This window comes from Elephas maximus, chromosome 7 (genome assembly GCF_024166365.1).
Source record: "Elephas maximus indicus isolate mEleMax1 chromosome 7, mEleMax1 primary haplotype, whole genome shotgun sequence".
In the NCBI taxonomy this organism is placed as follows: Eukaryota; Metazoa; Chordata; class Mammalia; order Proboscidea; family Elephantidae; genus Elephas; species Elephas maximus.
The window spans coordinates 130137690-130153841 of NC_064825.1; the positions used below are offsets into that span (position 1 = coordinate 130137690).

General features: G+C 57.4%; 1 protein-coding gene across 1 annotated transcript; it reads left to right on the top strand.

Moving 5' to 3' along the window:
* The first annotated feature begins 5717 nt into the window (after positions 1-5717).
* On the top strand, positions 5718-15851 carry RHOD (ras homolog family member D). Its single transcript, XM_049890019.1, has 5 exons — positions 5718-5879; positions 10692-10779; positions 11591-11700; positions 14357-14491; positions 15013-15851. Exons 1-5 carry the CDS (start codon positions 5748-5750, stop codon positions 15178-15180), a joined length of 633 nt encoding a protein of 210 aa, XP_049745976.1. The 5' UTR covers positions 5718-5747; the 3' UTR covers positions 15181-15851.
* Positions 15852-16152: the final 301 nt, after the last annotated feature.

Sequence of the window (16152 nt, forward strand, 5' to 3'; positions counted from 1 at the left end):
GGCTGTGCACCCAGGAGGGGCATGGTGGGGACCAAGTTTGCCAACTGGAATGATTCTAGAACCAAAATAAAGCTGGGGCAGGAAGGAGGGGGCTTCTGGGGAGCTCCTTCTGAGCCTGAAGCACCTTCATTTCTTCTCCTGGAATCAGGGAGCCAAGTCTCTTTGCCGTTACTGTGTGCCTGTCCCCTTCCTTCCCATTCTGCTGCTGGTGCCCAGAGGAGGTGGGACCCTGTCTATTGGGGGGGACCATCACGAGGACCAAGGCCATCAGGCTGCTTGGGAAGCACAGAAGAGGTGTCCCTGAGCCAGCCTGGGGGGCAGGTAGGGAAACGGGACATCAAAGGTTTCCCAGCGATGATGCTGAGCTTCAGGGCAAGAAGGAGAGTAGCAGGTGGACAAGGCAGGAAAGGCATTCTTGGCAGAGGGAACAGCATATCCAAGAGGATGAGAGTGGACAAAAACTTGCCCTATTTATCCAATGGCTAGACTCTAGCCAATAGAGCAAGAGGGGGCAGGGGGAGGGGCGGCAGGGGAGAGGCCTGGAGGAGAGAAGGGCCTTAAAAGTTTATGGAGTACTGGCACCCAGGCTGCAACCAGTAGAGGTAGGTGCTGCTGGAATCTCTTTTTGCAAGAGGGGAACCTGAAGCTCAGAGAGGTTAGGTAACTAGCCCAAGATCACACAGCCAGAAAGTTGCAGGGCTGAGATTCAAATCCAGGTTGCCTAGCTCAGAGCCCATGCTCTTAATCACTAGGCAACACTGCCCCCCCTCCTGCCCCTTTGAATGTGGACTGAGGGGGAACAGAGAAGCCCGTCTGAATCCCAAGCTGCACTGGGCCCCTCTCACCCGTCCCCTGCCCCAGCACAGCAAAGATAATCCGGACAGAATTCCCAGGCAGAGGAAGCCCGCCCACCACAGGGGCTGACTGTGGAAAGGCTCTGTGGGTTCTTCCTCCCTCGATGCCCATTCGCTCCCCCCTTCCTCCCCTCTCACTTCCCATACCCACCTCGCCCCCTCCCAGCTGGCCACCAGCTGAGAAGGTATTCAAGGACACAGGCCGCTGAAGGGGTGGAGGCAAGACCAGGGAAGGCTTCCTGTGGGAGGTGCAGCTTGAGAACTGGCCTTTCTGGGCGGGAAGATTGCGACACTAGACGTGGGGAAGGAGGGAGAGAGGCTCCAGGCAGGAGGATAAGCCTTGGACCTACTTCAGAGGATGCAATGAAATGACGCATGCAAAGTGTTTGCATACAATAGGTGCTCGGTAAACATGGGACCCCGGTTTGGGGCAGAAGAGCCAAGGACAAAAGGCTCTTGGGAGCATTTGGGACGGAGAAGAGGGCTGAATGAGGAGCAAAGAGCCTCAGGAAATATACTGCAGGCTTGTATGTCCCGCGCAGGCATCTCAAAGAGCAGAGCCTGACCTCCGGGGTTATACCCCCTGACACTCACTTCCCCCCTTGTCCGGCCACCCACAAACACCCCACATCCCCAAGCCAGGAACCCCAAGGAAAGCAGGCAGCCCAGGGTGATGATAGTGCAGGGAGCAGAGTGGCCACACGGGGGCAGCAGAGAGCCCACCAGGACTGAGGGGCCTCTTGGCCCCCCAGGGGAGCGTACCCTATACCGTCAGTGCTGCCATCCAGTGACTCCTACTCACAGCGACCCTATAGGACAGAGTAGAACTGACCCATAGGGCTTCTCCAAGGAGCGGCTGGTGGATTTGAATTGCCGATCCTTTGGTTAGCAGCCGTAACCCTTAACCACTCACTGTACCACCAGGGATCCGTCAGAGAAGGGTGGGGGTCAGAAAAATGGGGCAGAGGGACTTAGGTCAGGGGGGCTGAGGGCCTAAAGCCTGGGCAGATGGTGGCTAGGGCGTGGTCACCTGTCCCCAGAACCCACACTCAGGTCATGTGCTGTGTTCACTCATGCATGTAGTCATTTGTTCCTTTCGTCATTTCTTCAGTTTGTCCCCTGAGTCAGCCTATCTTCTTTCCTTCTTTCCTCCTTTGCTCACTCCCTCCCTCATTTTCCTTCCCTCCCCTTGTTTGTCCAGCCTGGCAGTCATTGGTCATAGCATCCCGAGCCACTGCCAGTGTGAGCCTGGGTCAGGCACTTCTCTTGGGGGACAGAGATGGGTCAGTCTTGGGGTATTCAGGCTTGGCTCAGAGCTGGGAGACCCTGCCTGGCCACCTGCATCCCCGGGGAGGGACTTCTGCATCAGGCCAAGGGCTGGCCTGACCATCTCTGCTGTTCTGGGGTCCACAGGGCAGTGACCGCTGTGTGAGGTTGCAGAAGGACTCTGAACTCAGCCTGGGTGGGGCCTCGAAGGGGCTGAGTCACCCACAGTCCAGTATTAAACCACAGCCACACCAGGTGCCTGGCCAGGCAGACTGTGACCTGGGCCACCTCCCCACTCCAAAAGTAAATTCCAGGAAAACAGTGCAGTCTAGGGTCCAGTGATGTCTGAGATTCCGGGACATTCCCTGCCAACCAGCACAGATTTCCACGGCCCAGTGACGAGTATCCCACTTGCAGTATGAGCATAGGGTGGGGGTGAGGCTGGGGCTTGACATCAGGAGATTGGCGTTCAAATCCTGCTCTGCGTCTTGCTAGCCTGAAGCAAGCCACTCCTCCACTCCTCTCTCTGTGCCTCCGTTCCTAAATATGGAAAATGGGAGGGGTATATCACCTGGCCTTGCTCACCTCACACTCTGAGAGCTGAATGAAATAATGCAAATGAGGTATGATGTTGGGGAGAGAGCCTGGCTTTGGGGTCAGATGGATGGGTTCAAATTCCAGTTCTGCCTCTGTGGATCTTAGACAAAGAACTTCACCTCTCTGGGCCTCAGGTTTCTCATCTGTAAAATGGGGCTGATAGTCCCTACCCCGAGGGGACAGTGCCTGCACATGGCTAGCAATCCATTCGTGGGTGCTGTTATTGTTAGGAAATGTTGAGTGAAACTGTAAAGCCTGACAGACATCAGGGGTGTCATTAGTGTGATTATCCCTATAGCAACCCAGGCCAAACTCCTCCGCCTGACTCGTAGCTCCTTGCCCCCAGTTTTGGCCCCACCTGGCTCTCAGCCTTGCCACCCAAGGCCTGATGACAGTGTCAGTGGAGATGACGGGATAGCGAGGCTGACAGCTGAGGAATGGGGGATAGGCTCCTCCCCACCACTCCTTTGGGCGGGGAGCCCGACTCAGCGGCTACACACCCAGCCCAGTGCCAAGTCACTGCCCAGCCCCACGGCAGTTTCGGGGAGGAAGGGGTACCTGAAGGGTGGAGATGTCCTGGGGACTCTCCCTCCATCCAGGCGAGGCTCCGTTCAGCCTGCCGACCATGGCCTTGTAGGGGAGCACTGGAATGAGTCTCGGAACCTGGACATCTGCTGTGTGACCTTGGGCAAGTCACTCTGTCCCTGTGCTGTGGAGGTCCTGACTCCTGCCCTGGCTAGAGTGAGGTTCAAAGGGGTGAAGGTACTCTTGCACCTGCCTGGCTTTGAACTCCACCGAGGTTGACTTCGTGACCTGCATAGAGGAGGGGGTGAAACTCAAAGACTTCTCTGGCTTCGTTTAGTTCCTTAAAGTTTTAATGAGACATGCAGTCCAGGACCTGGTGAGGCCCTCATACTCATTTTAAAAAGATATCAGCCCCGGAAAACAGCGCCGCTAACTTTAGAGGGGGAGAGGAAAGGGGAGGAGGGTGTTCCAGCTCAATTCTGTGTTTATTCCTGGCATCCAAAGTGCTCCACCACCCAGGCCCTCCTCAACCCTTGGCATCACCCTGGCTCCCCAACCAAACCTCACCGTCCTGCACAGGGAAGGGCAGGGCCTCCAGAGCACCCCTCTCTTGCCTCCATACCTTCGCAAGTGCTGTTCCCTTGGTTTGGAACACCCTTCCTCCTCCGTCTAACTGTGTCCCACTTTTCCCTCAAGACTCTGACCAATGGCCCCTTTTCTCTGAAGGGTTTCCTGACACCCCCCCAAAGCTGGGTGAGGAGCCTCCCACTCCCTCTCCCCTCCCTCTGCCTCTCCCGGCCTCTGTTGTAGCTCTTATCCTATGGGTTCCCTGCCTGTCGTCCCATCTAGGCTGTGGCTTCTCACAGCAGGGACTTCCTCTTGGACATTTCAGGGTCCCCAGGCTCTTGGTCACAGAGGGCGCCTTGTGTTTGTTAAATAATAAGAACTGCTCACGTTAATCATGCACCAGACCCTGTTCTAAGCACTTTCCTTACAGTTATAAATCTCTTAAGGACTTTCCTTACATCGTGACCTAGCCGGAGATGAGACAGGTGGTCAACCACCTGCAGCAAAGCTTCCTGGTGCCAGTGGGAGGGGCAAGCCAGGCCACGCAGTGCCAATGACTGACCCATAAAGTCATGCCCAGTCCGCTCCCTCCCACCTGACCGGAAACACCTGGAGAGAAGGCTGTGGTGTAGGTCCTGGGGAAATGCACATTCATTCACTCATTCATTCAAGGTCACTAACTCCTGCTCTGTGCCTGGCCCGTGCTGGGCACCAGGGACCCAGGTCTTGTTTCCACAGAGCTGGTAGGCCAAAGAGGCTAACCCCCAGCCCCTCCACCCTGGGGAAGAGGCCAGGTGCCCCCTCTCCCTGCCATTCTCCCTCCTGTAAAGGAGCCCTGGTGGCTCCGTGGTTAAACACGGGGTTGCTAAGCATCCATGGTTTGATCCCAACAGTGGGTCCACAGGAGAGAAAGCTGGCCATCTGCTGCCGGTAAAGATTATGGCCAAGAAAAGCCTATGTGGCAGTTGTACTCTGTTACCTGGGGCCACTAAGAGTCAAAATCAACTCCTGGGATCCCAACAACCACCACCCCTGTATCTAAGGTATGGTACGGCCGGGGGTCCCTTGAAGGGAGGTGCCACCAAGCAGTTTCTATTAACCATGGCAGTGTCCATCGCCAGCTGTGAGAGATCATTCAGCAAACTAAAACTCATGCTTTCCTACTTCATAGCCCTTTCCTGACTTGAGCGCTTTCTTCTTTGGCTGCCTCCTCTCCGCCCGCCCTCTCCTCCCGCCCAGTCCCCACTGTCCCCGCCTGGGGTCTCCACATCCCTAAGCGCCGCCCTGCCCCGCGCCCGCAGCCAGGCCTCCCACTCAGCCGCCGCACGTCAAACCCCTTCATTTCCCCGGAAAAAACTTCTAGACGGCGGGAACTATTTTCCCCAACTGTAACCTTCCACCAAACTGGGGGCTGGGGAGACTTTACTCCAGGTCGGAGAAGGGCCAGGGCCGTGGGGGTTCCCGCGAGAGCAGGCTTTTAAAAAAGGGTCTGTCTTCCATGAAGATTAAAAATCGAGCCCCCAAGGCAGAGTTTTGATCGTTGGGTTAATTGTCCAAGGTGCACGATGCCGCTAAACATTTAAGATGAATGTCAGATGTTTGGACAGGGGCGCAGTGTCATTGCTGGCCTTGGGGCTGTTTTCCGCAGACACGCCCCCCGTCCCCGTCCAACCGCGCGTCTCCCACCACAGGGGGTGCAGGGGGGCCGGGGCGGAGGCCCGTCCCCCCCAGCCTCGGCGCCCACACATGCACCGTCTTTCCTGGTGGCTGAAGCCGTGTGAAGCCCCGCGCCACCGCCGCCCGGAGGCCCGCCCGGCTCACCTGCCCCGCCCCGCCGCCCGGCCCGCCCACATTCCTGCCCGCCGTCCCCGCGCAGTCCCCGCGCCCGTGCCTGCGCCGCCAGCCGCTGGTCGCCGCGCCCGGACCTCGCGGCCCGGCATGAAGGCGGCCCAGGCCCCCGGCGAGGAGGCGCCGCCAGGCGTGCAGTCCGCCAAGGTGGTCCTGGTGGGCGACGGTGGCTGCGGGAAGACGTCGTTGCTGATGGTCTTCGCCGAAGGGGACTTCCCCGAGGTGAGTGCCGCTCCTTCCCAAGGCGAAGCTGCCCAGGAGGTGCGCCGCCTGGCCTCCCAGAGGGTCCCCCGAAGCCTGGGGCCAAGGCCAGAGTTCCCTTCTCTCCCTGCCATCAGGCCTCAGGGATGTCGTTTGTAAAGTGGGGAGAATGGCACCCACTGGGTACTTAGCCAGCCCTCAAAGTGCGCTTGGAGGCATAGCACGGCCTAGGGGGCCCACCAGGAGCCAGATTGACTTTGCCACTTACAGCTGTGTGCCTTTGACCAAGCCTCTTACCGCCTCACAGGGTCACTGTGGGGAGTGGGTGAATACAGGTCAAGCCTCAGCTCTAAGCCTGCGCACAGAAAGCAGGTTGGTGAAGGCCATTCTTGGGAAACACTGGTGCTTCCCACACCCCGCCCCCGAGCTCTCACCCATACATTGGGCACCCTGTGGGCTTTACCTGAGGACAAGAGTGCCCTGGCTCTGGAGTCAGAACTCTGGGTTGGCACCTTGACTCACCTGTAACTAACTGTGTGGCCCTGAGTAACTTGCTTAGCTTCTCTGAGCCTCGGCTTCCTCACAACAACCTCATGGGGTGGAGGTGGAAATCAGGAAATTCTGATAAATGATGGGTCCACAAGGTGCCCGGCATGTCATTGGCGCTCTGGGCAAGTTGACATTCAGCCCTTCACTTCCCCACAAGCACTGAATGTCCAGGTGGACTCCACAGGCCCTGGGAAAGGGGCAGGGGCAGCGGCTGGGGCTGGGGCTGGGATGGGGGGCAGAGGCTGGGACGGGGCAAAGGCAGTGGCAAGGGCTTGGGCTGGGGCAGGGGCAAGGGTTGGGGCAGGGGCTGCAGCCCCCCTTATGCCTCTTCTCAGACCATTCTGTGGGAAATCCGTGAGTTTGCTTGTGGGGGGTGGGAGGGGAATCCATGAATTCGCTTCCGTGTCTCTTCTTCCTCCCTCCCTCCCCAACATCCTCGAACCCTTGGGGCTGTGGGGCTCTGGTAAGTCTACTAGGGTAGGCAGGAGAGGCTGGCTGCTAACAGTGTTGGGCCTTTCTGTACACTGTGGCAGAGTCCAGCCTGACTCCTGTTCTGTGGCTTATGGAGCTGACTCACATCCTTTTTGGCCAGCCACACATTTTTTTAAGTTGTGGGGGAGACGTGTTTCCGGGCCCCCAGATGCTGCCCATGTGGGAACCCAACAATTATGGCACCTCAGAGGGGCCAGGCCGGGCCCAGGGGAGGGCCCTGGCTGCCTGTGGCTGCAGGGGAATGCCTCATTACCAGTATTCTCGGCCTGAGATAACCTTACTGGCAGGCCCGTCCCAATTTGAGAGAGGTTAAAATGTGGAGAACAGGCACCTCACACCCACAGGGGGCTGTCAGGGGAGGGGAGGGTGTACTTGTCAACGAGGGGGGGGTGCCTAGCATCATGAAGCCTCCTCCCTGCCTGGAGCATGAGTTCCCTGTTGCCCATCTAACTCTGGACACAAGACAAGTCTCTTCTGTTAAACAGACGCAGGGACAGAGAGCCAGAAAGACCTTCATTTTACAGATGGAAAAACTGAGAGCAGAGAGGCAGAGTCTTGCCTCAGTGCACACAGCCCTGCAGAGCTGGTCTTGAACCTAGGTGTCCCAGCCTGCCCCCTAGGGCACTCTGCACAGCCCCCAGTGCTCTGTCTGTGGACTCGGGCTGCTCCTGACCTAGCTCAGATGCCTCCTCCAGGCAGCCCTGCAAGCCCAGGGAGCCAGCGGCTAGGAGGCTTAGGGCCCCATCTCCCAGGCCCCCACATGCAGCAAAGGGCAGAGGGCAGGCTGGGGACTTCGAGGGGCCTCAGTTATCCTCGTCTGGCAGTGGCCCAATCTGAGTTTCAGTTCAGGGAGAGCAGGGTGGGAGAGCTCCTTCCTTGGATGCAATTTGGGGGGCAGCTATTCCCACAGGGCCCAAGACCAGCCGCACCCATACCAGGGTGGGGAGAGGAGGGGGCAGGGAGCATCCAGCCCTGCCTGCTAGAGCCAGCAGAGCCCTCCTGATCTGCATGGGGACTCCCATGAGTGTCCTGCTAAGGGAAACCCCTGACACCTCCCTCAAACTATGTCCCCCATGGGTAACGATCCGTCTGTGAGCTCCATGAGGGCCGACCCCAGGATGAGTCATCTCTGCCCAGGTCTAGCACAGGCCAACCTTGCCCTTCCGGCTGGGAACAGCTCCACAAATAAGATTAGGTGTCATTGGTCCCATGGGCAGGGGGTGACCTGCCTGGGGGTTCAAAGAACACAACAGGAGGTGTAAACGTGTTTCCAGGGTGATGTTCCAGCATAATGAGGGGGTGGGGGGTGGCTGTAACAGTCACAAGCTAGAGGAAGACCCCAGCCCAAGCCCTGGAATGGGACCTTCCCACTGACTTCTGGAACCAGGGTCAGGCAGAAGCTGGAGTTGGTGACCTCAGGGAGGTAGAGAGCAAGGGGCAGAGCCTGGCCTCTGGAGCCAGAGAGACCTGCCCAGTCACTAACCTGCTGTCCAGCTGTGCCATCGTGGGCAGGTCGCTTTCCCCTCTGGGCCTCAGTGTTCCCATCAGGAAAATGAGGACCGTGCTGACCTCCCAGCTCCCTGCGTGGCACGGTGTGCCATCGACAATTAACCTAAAGGGGAGCCCTGGTGGTGCAGCGATTAAGCACTTAGCTGCTAACCGGAAGGTCAGCAGTTTGAACCCACCAGCCACTCCACGGGAGAAAGATGTGGCAGTCTGCTTCTGCAAAGATTTACAGCCTTGGAAACCCTACGGGGCAGTTCTACTTTATCCTATAGGGTCGCCATGAGTTGGAATCGACTTGATGGCAATGGGTTGGGTTTGGTTGGGTTTATTAACCTAAATGTTAACAATTTGAACCCACCCAGCAGCACCATGGAAGAAAGGCCTGGCTCTCTGCCTTTCCAAAGATTACAGCCAAGAAACCCCTATGGGGCAGTTTTATTCTGTAAGACATGGGGTTGCCATGAGTCAGAGTAGACTCGATGGCAGTGGGTTTACTGACCCCCCGGGTTGCAAAGATTAGAAACGGTGCCAGTCAAGGGCCCATTCGCAGTAAGTCCTTAGAGAGGGGCGGGCGGTGGTGTCATCACCACAGTCATTTATAAACCACTGACACGCAGTCTCCGGAGAGCTTTGTGGCAGCCCACCATCCAGCTTGAATCACAAGGGTCCTGCCATAGGACCCTTGCTGGTGAAGGAGTCACAAAGCTGGGAGCTCGATGCTGGCATCCGTGCCCTCCAGATGCCAGGTCCCTGCTCCAGGGCAAAGGTGAGCCGCTGGGGAGGGGGCACCATCCTGAGGGGTTGGACGGTGCTGGTGTGGACACTGCCCTGGCTACCAGCCTTCTAGGTGCTGGGCATTCGTGCCGAGGGCCTCCCCTGACTGTGGGTCTCCCCACCACATCTTCGCCTTTAACCAGTGAGGGAACCAGGTGACTGGCCCGAGGTCACACAGTCGGCGAGCGCTGGGGTCTTGTGATTCTGGAGTCAGCACTGCTATCCACTCCATTACGCCTTCCCCCGCCAGGCAGAGGGTCTGAGGGAAGGGGGCCCTGGAGCAGGCGGGGGGGCATGGGCTGGTGGGTGGGGTCCTCGCCTGTTCCTACTGATAGAGGGAGTGACAGGGTGGCTAGGCCATCCCCAACTTCTCCATCCCCCCTTCCCTGCTGCACCCCACCCCCAGCAGCATCTGAGGTGCCCACCTCCAAAGGGCTGCCCCTCCTAGCTGATCAGGCTCGAAGTTCTCCTGAGTCACCGGCAGGCGGGGGCCCCACCTGGCATGGGAAGAAAGGGAGGGCGGGGTCCCCCCAGGTCGTGGCCCCACCAAACCTCAGCAGGAGCGAGGCCTGGGGACCCCTCAGGGCAAAGGGCTCGCATGGTGGGGCATTTTGAAAACTCCTCACTCAGTTGTTCGGACGCCATTTTGCCAAGTGCCCCTTCTTGGTTCCCACATCTCCATCTGTGTTTCCCAACCCTCCAGCCTGAACAGAGCAGGAGCCGAGCTCAGGCTGTGTTGGATGGGGGCCTTGCCCTGGAGACCACTCCTGAGGCTACGGGACATAACCCTGAGGCAGAACTTGTCCAGGACTGGGGGACGTGGGGGGTTCAGGAAAGGCATGGGGCGAAGGTGGCATTTGGCAGGGGTCTTGGCAGCACTGTGAGAGGCCGAGAGGCAAAGGAGGGACCCCACAAAGCTGTGAGCTCCCAGAGCAGGGGTGGGTTTCGTTTATTACTTGATCCCCAGTGTCCAGAACTGCACCTAGAAAAAGCACCTAGAGAAGGTGCTAATGTTTGTTGAGTGAATGAACGAATGAATGAACGAATGAAAGGATGTAGGTTAATGTTATTCCAGGAGGAGGAAACAGCAAGAACAAAGGCTCAGAAATGGGAGAATCCCCTGTCCAGGGGCAGCAAAGATAAAAGTAACAGTAGCCTGCACAGACAGAGTGCTTATTCTGTGCCCGGCACAGTGCTAGGGACTACACGGAGTGTCTCGTTGAATCCTTACTGCAACACTCTACGTAGGTACTTTTGTTATGCCCATTTTGCAGATGAGGAGAATGAGGACCAGGGAGGTTTAGTACTTTCCAAGGTCCACAGCTAGGAAATCGTGGCTCTTGGCCTCGACCCTATGCAGGCCAACTCAGGGCCTTCCAGAAACTATCTCTATACCATCTCCAAACTGGGGGTGATTCTGGGGGCATTCCTGGGGCTCTGGCCTTTGTGCCCCAGGCCCCCGCCCCTCTCAGCAGCTGTCCTTACAGCCTCCCCCTTTGTCTTCTTCCTCAGAACTACACCCCCACAGTGTTTGAGCGGTACAATGTCAACCTACAAATAAAGGGCAAACCCGTGCACCTCCAAATCTGGGACACGGCAGGTGAGTGCACCAGGGGCTGGGGGAGTGTGCGGTGAGAGGAGGGGCGTCCATGGTCCCCAGATGCTGGAGAGCAAAGTCCTGTCCCTTCCTGCCCCAGGGAAGCGAACTAGCCTCCAAGGGACAGGTGTCCGCCAGGATTGGGAGGTCGCCAGGAACCTCACTCCTTGTTTCTGCCCCCTGTCTGTCTGCCCCTCCCATCCAGGGCAGCCACCATGTCCTGGAGACAAGGGGGAGTCCAGATTGCCTTGCTCTCAAGGGGTGGATGGTGTCCAGCCCCCTAAGTGTTCCACCCTGGCTATAGCTTATGTGAGGTTCTCCTGACCTTGACTTTGACCTCTGCTTTCCAACCTCTTGACCTTGCCCATACAAGGCTTCAGTCAAGTCTATACCAGAGTTCAAAGCTAAGCACGGGAAATCCCACCAGCCCCCTGACCCTGGGCAGCCTCACATGCCTTTGCCAGGACCCCTGCCTGCCCCTCACCCTTCACTCTCCAAGCCGAGGGCAGACCAGGCTCCTGGGTGCTAGCCCTCGCTCCTCCAGGCCCGGCCCCTGCCTCGCCCCACCCTTTCCAGAACAGTCCTCTCTCAGCAAGTGATCTTGCCCACGCCAGGGTTGCCAAGGGGGACATTCACCCAGTGCAGCCTCCTTATAAGTGCCAGCTTCGTTCAGGACCCTGAGGCCCAGGACCAAGCCCTGCCCTCTGGAAGCTCCCCATCCTACCATCTGGTGGGGTAACACCGCCTGATATTTGGGAGGTGCCGACAGTGGGCAGGAGGTCTGGGGAGGGAGTGACCGTGACATTCTGCTCAGGACAAGATGACTATGACCGCCTGCGGCCCCTGTTCTACCCTGATGCCAACGTCCTGCTGCTCTGCTTTGACGTCACCAGCCCCTACAGCTTTAACAATGTCTTCGACCGGGTAGGTCCTGGGGGACCAGGAGGCACAGCCCCACAGCCAGGCACCTGCCCCACACCTACCCCAATGCAGGCAACTGTTGGAGCTGGAGCTGGGCCAGCCCTGGATGACACTGAGGCCAGTGCCTTTGGCGTATGTATGGAGGAAACTGTGGTTAAGAGCTCAGCTGCTCACTAAAAGATCAGCAGTTCGAATCCACCCGCTGCTCTTTGGAAACCTTATGGGGCAGCTCTGCTTTGTCCTGTAGGGTCACTATTAGTTGGAATCAACTCAACAGTAATTTTTTTTTTCTTTTCTTTTTTTAATGGGGAGACAGGCCTGGGGAGCAGCAACTCACCAGGGCACACAGGGATCTGACCCCCAGTCCAGTTTTCCTTGGACAGCCCTAGTTTGTACTCAACATGCTGACTCTTCACTGACACCGCTCCCTGAGCGTGCCAAGTGGCCCAGAGGCCCTTGCATGTCCCCAGCCTGTCCAGACCTGGACAGCAAAGTCACTTGAACCTTCACGTCTGATTCTGGCGACTCCCAGCCCCTCTTTGTGACCGCAGGGTCTCATCGGCCTCCCAGCACCCCCTCCCCAGTTATGTCAGAGGTCCTGAAGCTGCCTTTCAGGTGCCAGGGCTGAGGTCCCTTGAGTTCTTGGCTCCAGTGCCTTGTGGCACAGCCCCTGTCTGTCCCCTACTTCAGGGTTCCTCAGAACATAGGTGGGGACAACAATAATAACGGTGACAGCAGCATTTATTGAGAACTTACCATGCGCCAGGAGCCCGGGTGATGCAAGTGGTTTGCGATTGGCTGCTAACCTAAAGGTTGGCGGTTTGAACCCACCCAGAGGCTCCGAAGAAGGAAGGCCTGGAGAACTGCTTCTGTAAAAATTGCTGTTGTCATGCCGTCAAGTCCAGTCCAACTCATATCGACCCTATGGGACAGAGTAGAGCTGCCCCATAGGGTTTCCTAGGCTGTAAACTTTATGGGAGCAGATTATCAGGTCTTTTCTCCCGCAGGGCAGCTGGGGGAGTTTAAACCGCCAACCTTTCAGTTAGCAGCCAACCGTTTAACGGTTGCACCACCAGGGCAAGAAGACTCTATGGAGCAGTTCTACTCTGTAACACACGGGGGTCACCAGGAGTCAGAACTGACTTGATGACAATGGGTTTGGTTTTTTGGAGGATTGTACCTCCTCCCAGGCTCTGCTCTGAGCATGGGGGACCAGAAGAGATGGTGGTGGCTGGAACTGGGGTCCTAGCAGTGGGAGGTGAGAGGCGGGTGGGTTCTCAATCTATTTTGAAGGCAGAGCGTTAAGACTAGCTGATGGATTGGACCTGGGTGGGAGGGAGACCAGACCAGAGCAGCTAGAAGGTGGAGCTGCCATTTCCTGAGATGAGAGGGGCAAGCCAGGGGCACGGGGAGACAGGAAGGCCACAGGCCTGCTGGACATCCAGGGGGAGGTGTCAGGTGGGCGGTTAGAAGCAGACACCTTCTACAGCTCCGGGCAAGGCAGGACAGGCTGGCAAGAGGCATTTGGAGCATCAGTGGGGCAGTGAAAGCCCCAGACTGGAAAGGTCCCCTGGGGAGTGAGTCTGTAGAGAAGAGAGCATGTGGGGAAAGGAGAAGAGGACTGATGAGACCGGAGGAGAGCAGGCGAGTAGGGCCCCACGGTGAAGTGCAGACGGGGTCCCAGAGGAGGCCAGGCCGAAGAGGGCCATGGGTGTGAATTTCCTGATGGATTTAGCAAGGTGGAGGCACCAGGGGAGACCTCTTCAAGGGCAGTTTTGGTGGAGGGATGGGTTGTAGGAGCAAAGGCGCTGACCCGCCACCTTGGTTTGACCAGCCACATGAGGTCAAACTGCACCTCAAATGGGCTTCACCCAGGTAAACTGGGCTGCAGAAAAAACCCTCTGAGGCTTGAGCAAAGGGTTCCCAGGCCCACCAGCCCTGTGGACAGTTAGTTCTGGAGTCTCCTGGCATCTCTAACAGGACCCTGTCTGAGCCCAGCAGTAGGATGTTGATTTCTCCTGAACAGACAAGCTGAGCAGGCCTGCACTCCGGGAGATGTACACCCCCGGCCCCTGCCCCAGCTTCCCAGCTCCCCTACTATAGTCCAGGTGAGAACACTCCACTGAGCAGCTACACAGGATGGGAGCACTCCCTCCCACAGGCCTGCAAAACCTCACCTGAGGCAAGCTGCTGCTGTGGCCATTTTCAGAATTTTCAGAGCTGCTTTATTTTTAAAGGATTGGTTATTCTCTTACATATTTTGCCCAATTTGGGGGGCGAGAGCCCTTACCTGGCCAAGAGGCAGGGCTCTACAGTGGGTGGAAGCAGAAGTCCAGGGCCTCACCCCCGGGCTCAAATCCTGCCACTTCCAGTTGTGTGACAAAGGCCAATTATATCACCTCTCGGTGCCTCAGTTCTTGTATCTGTACAATAAGGTTGATTCCAGTTGCTTCCCAGGGCTTTGGGGGATGAATGAGTTTACCCGTGTGAAGTGTTCCATTAGTGCCTGGCACAAAGTCTGTGCTCCCTAAACGCTGGGTGTGCTGACTGGCATTGCTGGGGTTGAATCCGGAAGCAAGAGGGTAGTGTAGGACCAGAGTGCTGCCTCGCATCACCCCCAGTGGAGGGACAGCACTCCTGATGGCTCCCACCCCTGCAGTGGTACCCGGAGGTGAGTCATTTCTGCAAGGAGGCACCCATCGTGGTCGTGGGCTGCAAGACAGACCTGCGCAAGGACAAGTCACTGGTGAAAAAGCTACGGAAAAATGGGTTGGAGCCGGTGACCTACAACAGGGTAGGAAGCCCAAGCAGGGGTGGTAGGTTGGGGCATGGTGGGTGGGAGCTGGGATAGGGAACCCCTGAGATACACTGTTCCAGCCCAGCCTCTGAGGCTCCAGGTGGCCAGCAAGCGCAGGGTATGGGGCTCAGGCTGTCATGGGTCGAGAGCTACCAGAGTACTCCAGAAAGTTCCACCTGTAGAAGGAAGAGTGAAGGAGGAAGTTATTCCTCTCCACCCACTTCACAGAGGGGGAACTTTAGGCCCAGAGGTCACCCAGCTCTCTCACGGGGGCCTGCGTTAGTCTGTGAAGTTAATTAGTTGGTGCCTTGAGAGGCACAGAGGCCCAGCCTGGCGCTGAGGTAGAAGACCCGCATGAGGGCCTTGTCAGGAGAGAGGCAGGGGGCTGGTGCTCTGGAAAACTCGCATCTTATCATTTTGCCCTGGAGACCTCCTGGGTCAGGGCTGAGGGAAGCTGGGTGTGAGGTCCACTCAGCAGGCCCCCACCTCACAGCAGTCCCGTTCACTCTCCTTTTTAGGGCCAGGAGATGGCAAGGTCTGTGGGTGCAGTGGCCTATCTGGAGTGCTCAGCCCGTCTGCACGACAACGTCCAGACCGTCTTCCAGGAAGCGGCCAAGGTGGCTCTCAGCAGCCGCAGGCGCAACTTCTGGAGGCGGATTACACGGAACTTTTGTGTGGTGACCTGACCTACCCCCGGCCGCCCAGCCTACTTCCACTGCCACCTGGGCTCACAGACACCCGCCAAGCAGTGAGGGGAGGATCTGGGCACTGACCTTCTGCCACCCGGGCTGGGCTGGACCCAGCTACATGTGGTCAGGGACCGCTGAACGGCACCCCAAACCGATGGGCACCACCGAGGCTGGCCCGGGCCTGGGATCCCTGGAGTGCAGCAAAATCTTCTGAGGTTTGAGCAAGAAGTTCCCAGGCCCAACAGCCCTATGGAGGTCTAGTCCTCAAGTCTGGAACCTTTAACAGACTCCCTGGACCGCACGTCCCAGAGAGGCTGCGTGAAGCCTGGCGCCACCTGCTGGCTGTTCCTGGAGCCTCCCTGGGCTGAGCATCTTCGAACCATCCTTACCAAAATCCGCACCCTGCTCCTTCCGCCTACACCCTACCCGCCCGTGGTAACTGTACAACTAAAGTGGCATCCCATGTCAGGTTTTCCCATGCCTTTTGTTTCATAGAGAATAACAGCCTGCCCCATGCAGGCTCTGGAGTGGGGCTGCTTGGATCCAAACTCAGCTTTATCACTTCCAGGACATTGGGCAAGTTACCTGAACTTTCTGGGCCTCAGTGTTCTTGTCTGTGAAATGGGACCAGTCACAGGTTATATCATAAAGCTAGAGGATTGTGAGGATCAATGCATGCCAAGAGTGCCTGGCACACAGTAAGCACTCATGAAAGTTTCACAAACACTACGTTTATTTATTTCTCTGCTTATATCTCTATCTGTTTTATCATCTCATACTTAATATCCATAACACTGCTCAGAGATAGGAGGCAACAGGGCAGAACTCATTCCTCCCATTTATCAGATGAGAAGACTGAGGCACCCCACCCTCCCCACCAGCATGAAGCCTCTCTCTTCATCCAATCTCTCATTAAAACTCTCAGCCCCCTTGGCCTGCATCCTCCTGTCCCACCTGCCTTCCAAAATT

Excerpts from the sequence above, each read along its gene's own strand:
- RHOD (XM_049890019.1), top strand. The coding sequence starts at position 5,748 with ATGAAGGCGGCCCAGGCCCCCGGCGAGGAGGCGCCGCCAGGCGTGCAG. Across the intron at positions 5,880-10,691 it reads CCGAAGGGGACTTCCCCGAG|AACTACACCCCCACAGTGTT; the intron begins GTGAGTGCCGCT and ends CTTCTTCCTCAG. Across the intron at positions 11,701-14,356 it reads TTAACAATGTCTTCGACCGG|TGGTACCCGGAGGTGAGTCA; the intron begins GTAGGTCCTGGG and ends CCACCCCTGCAG.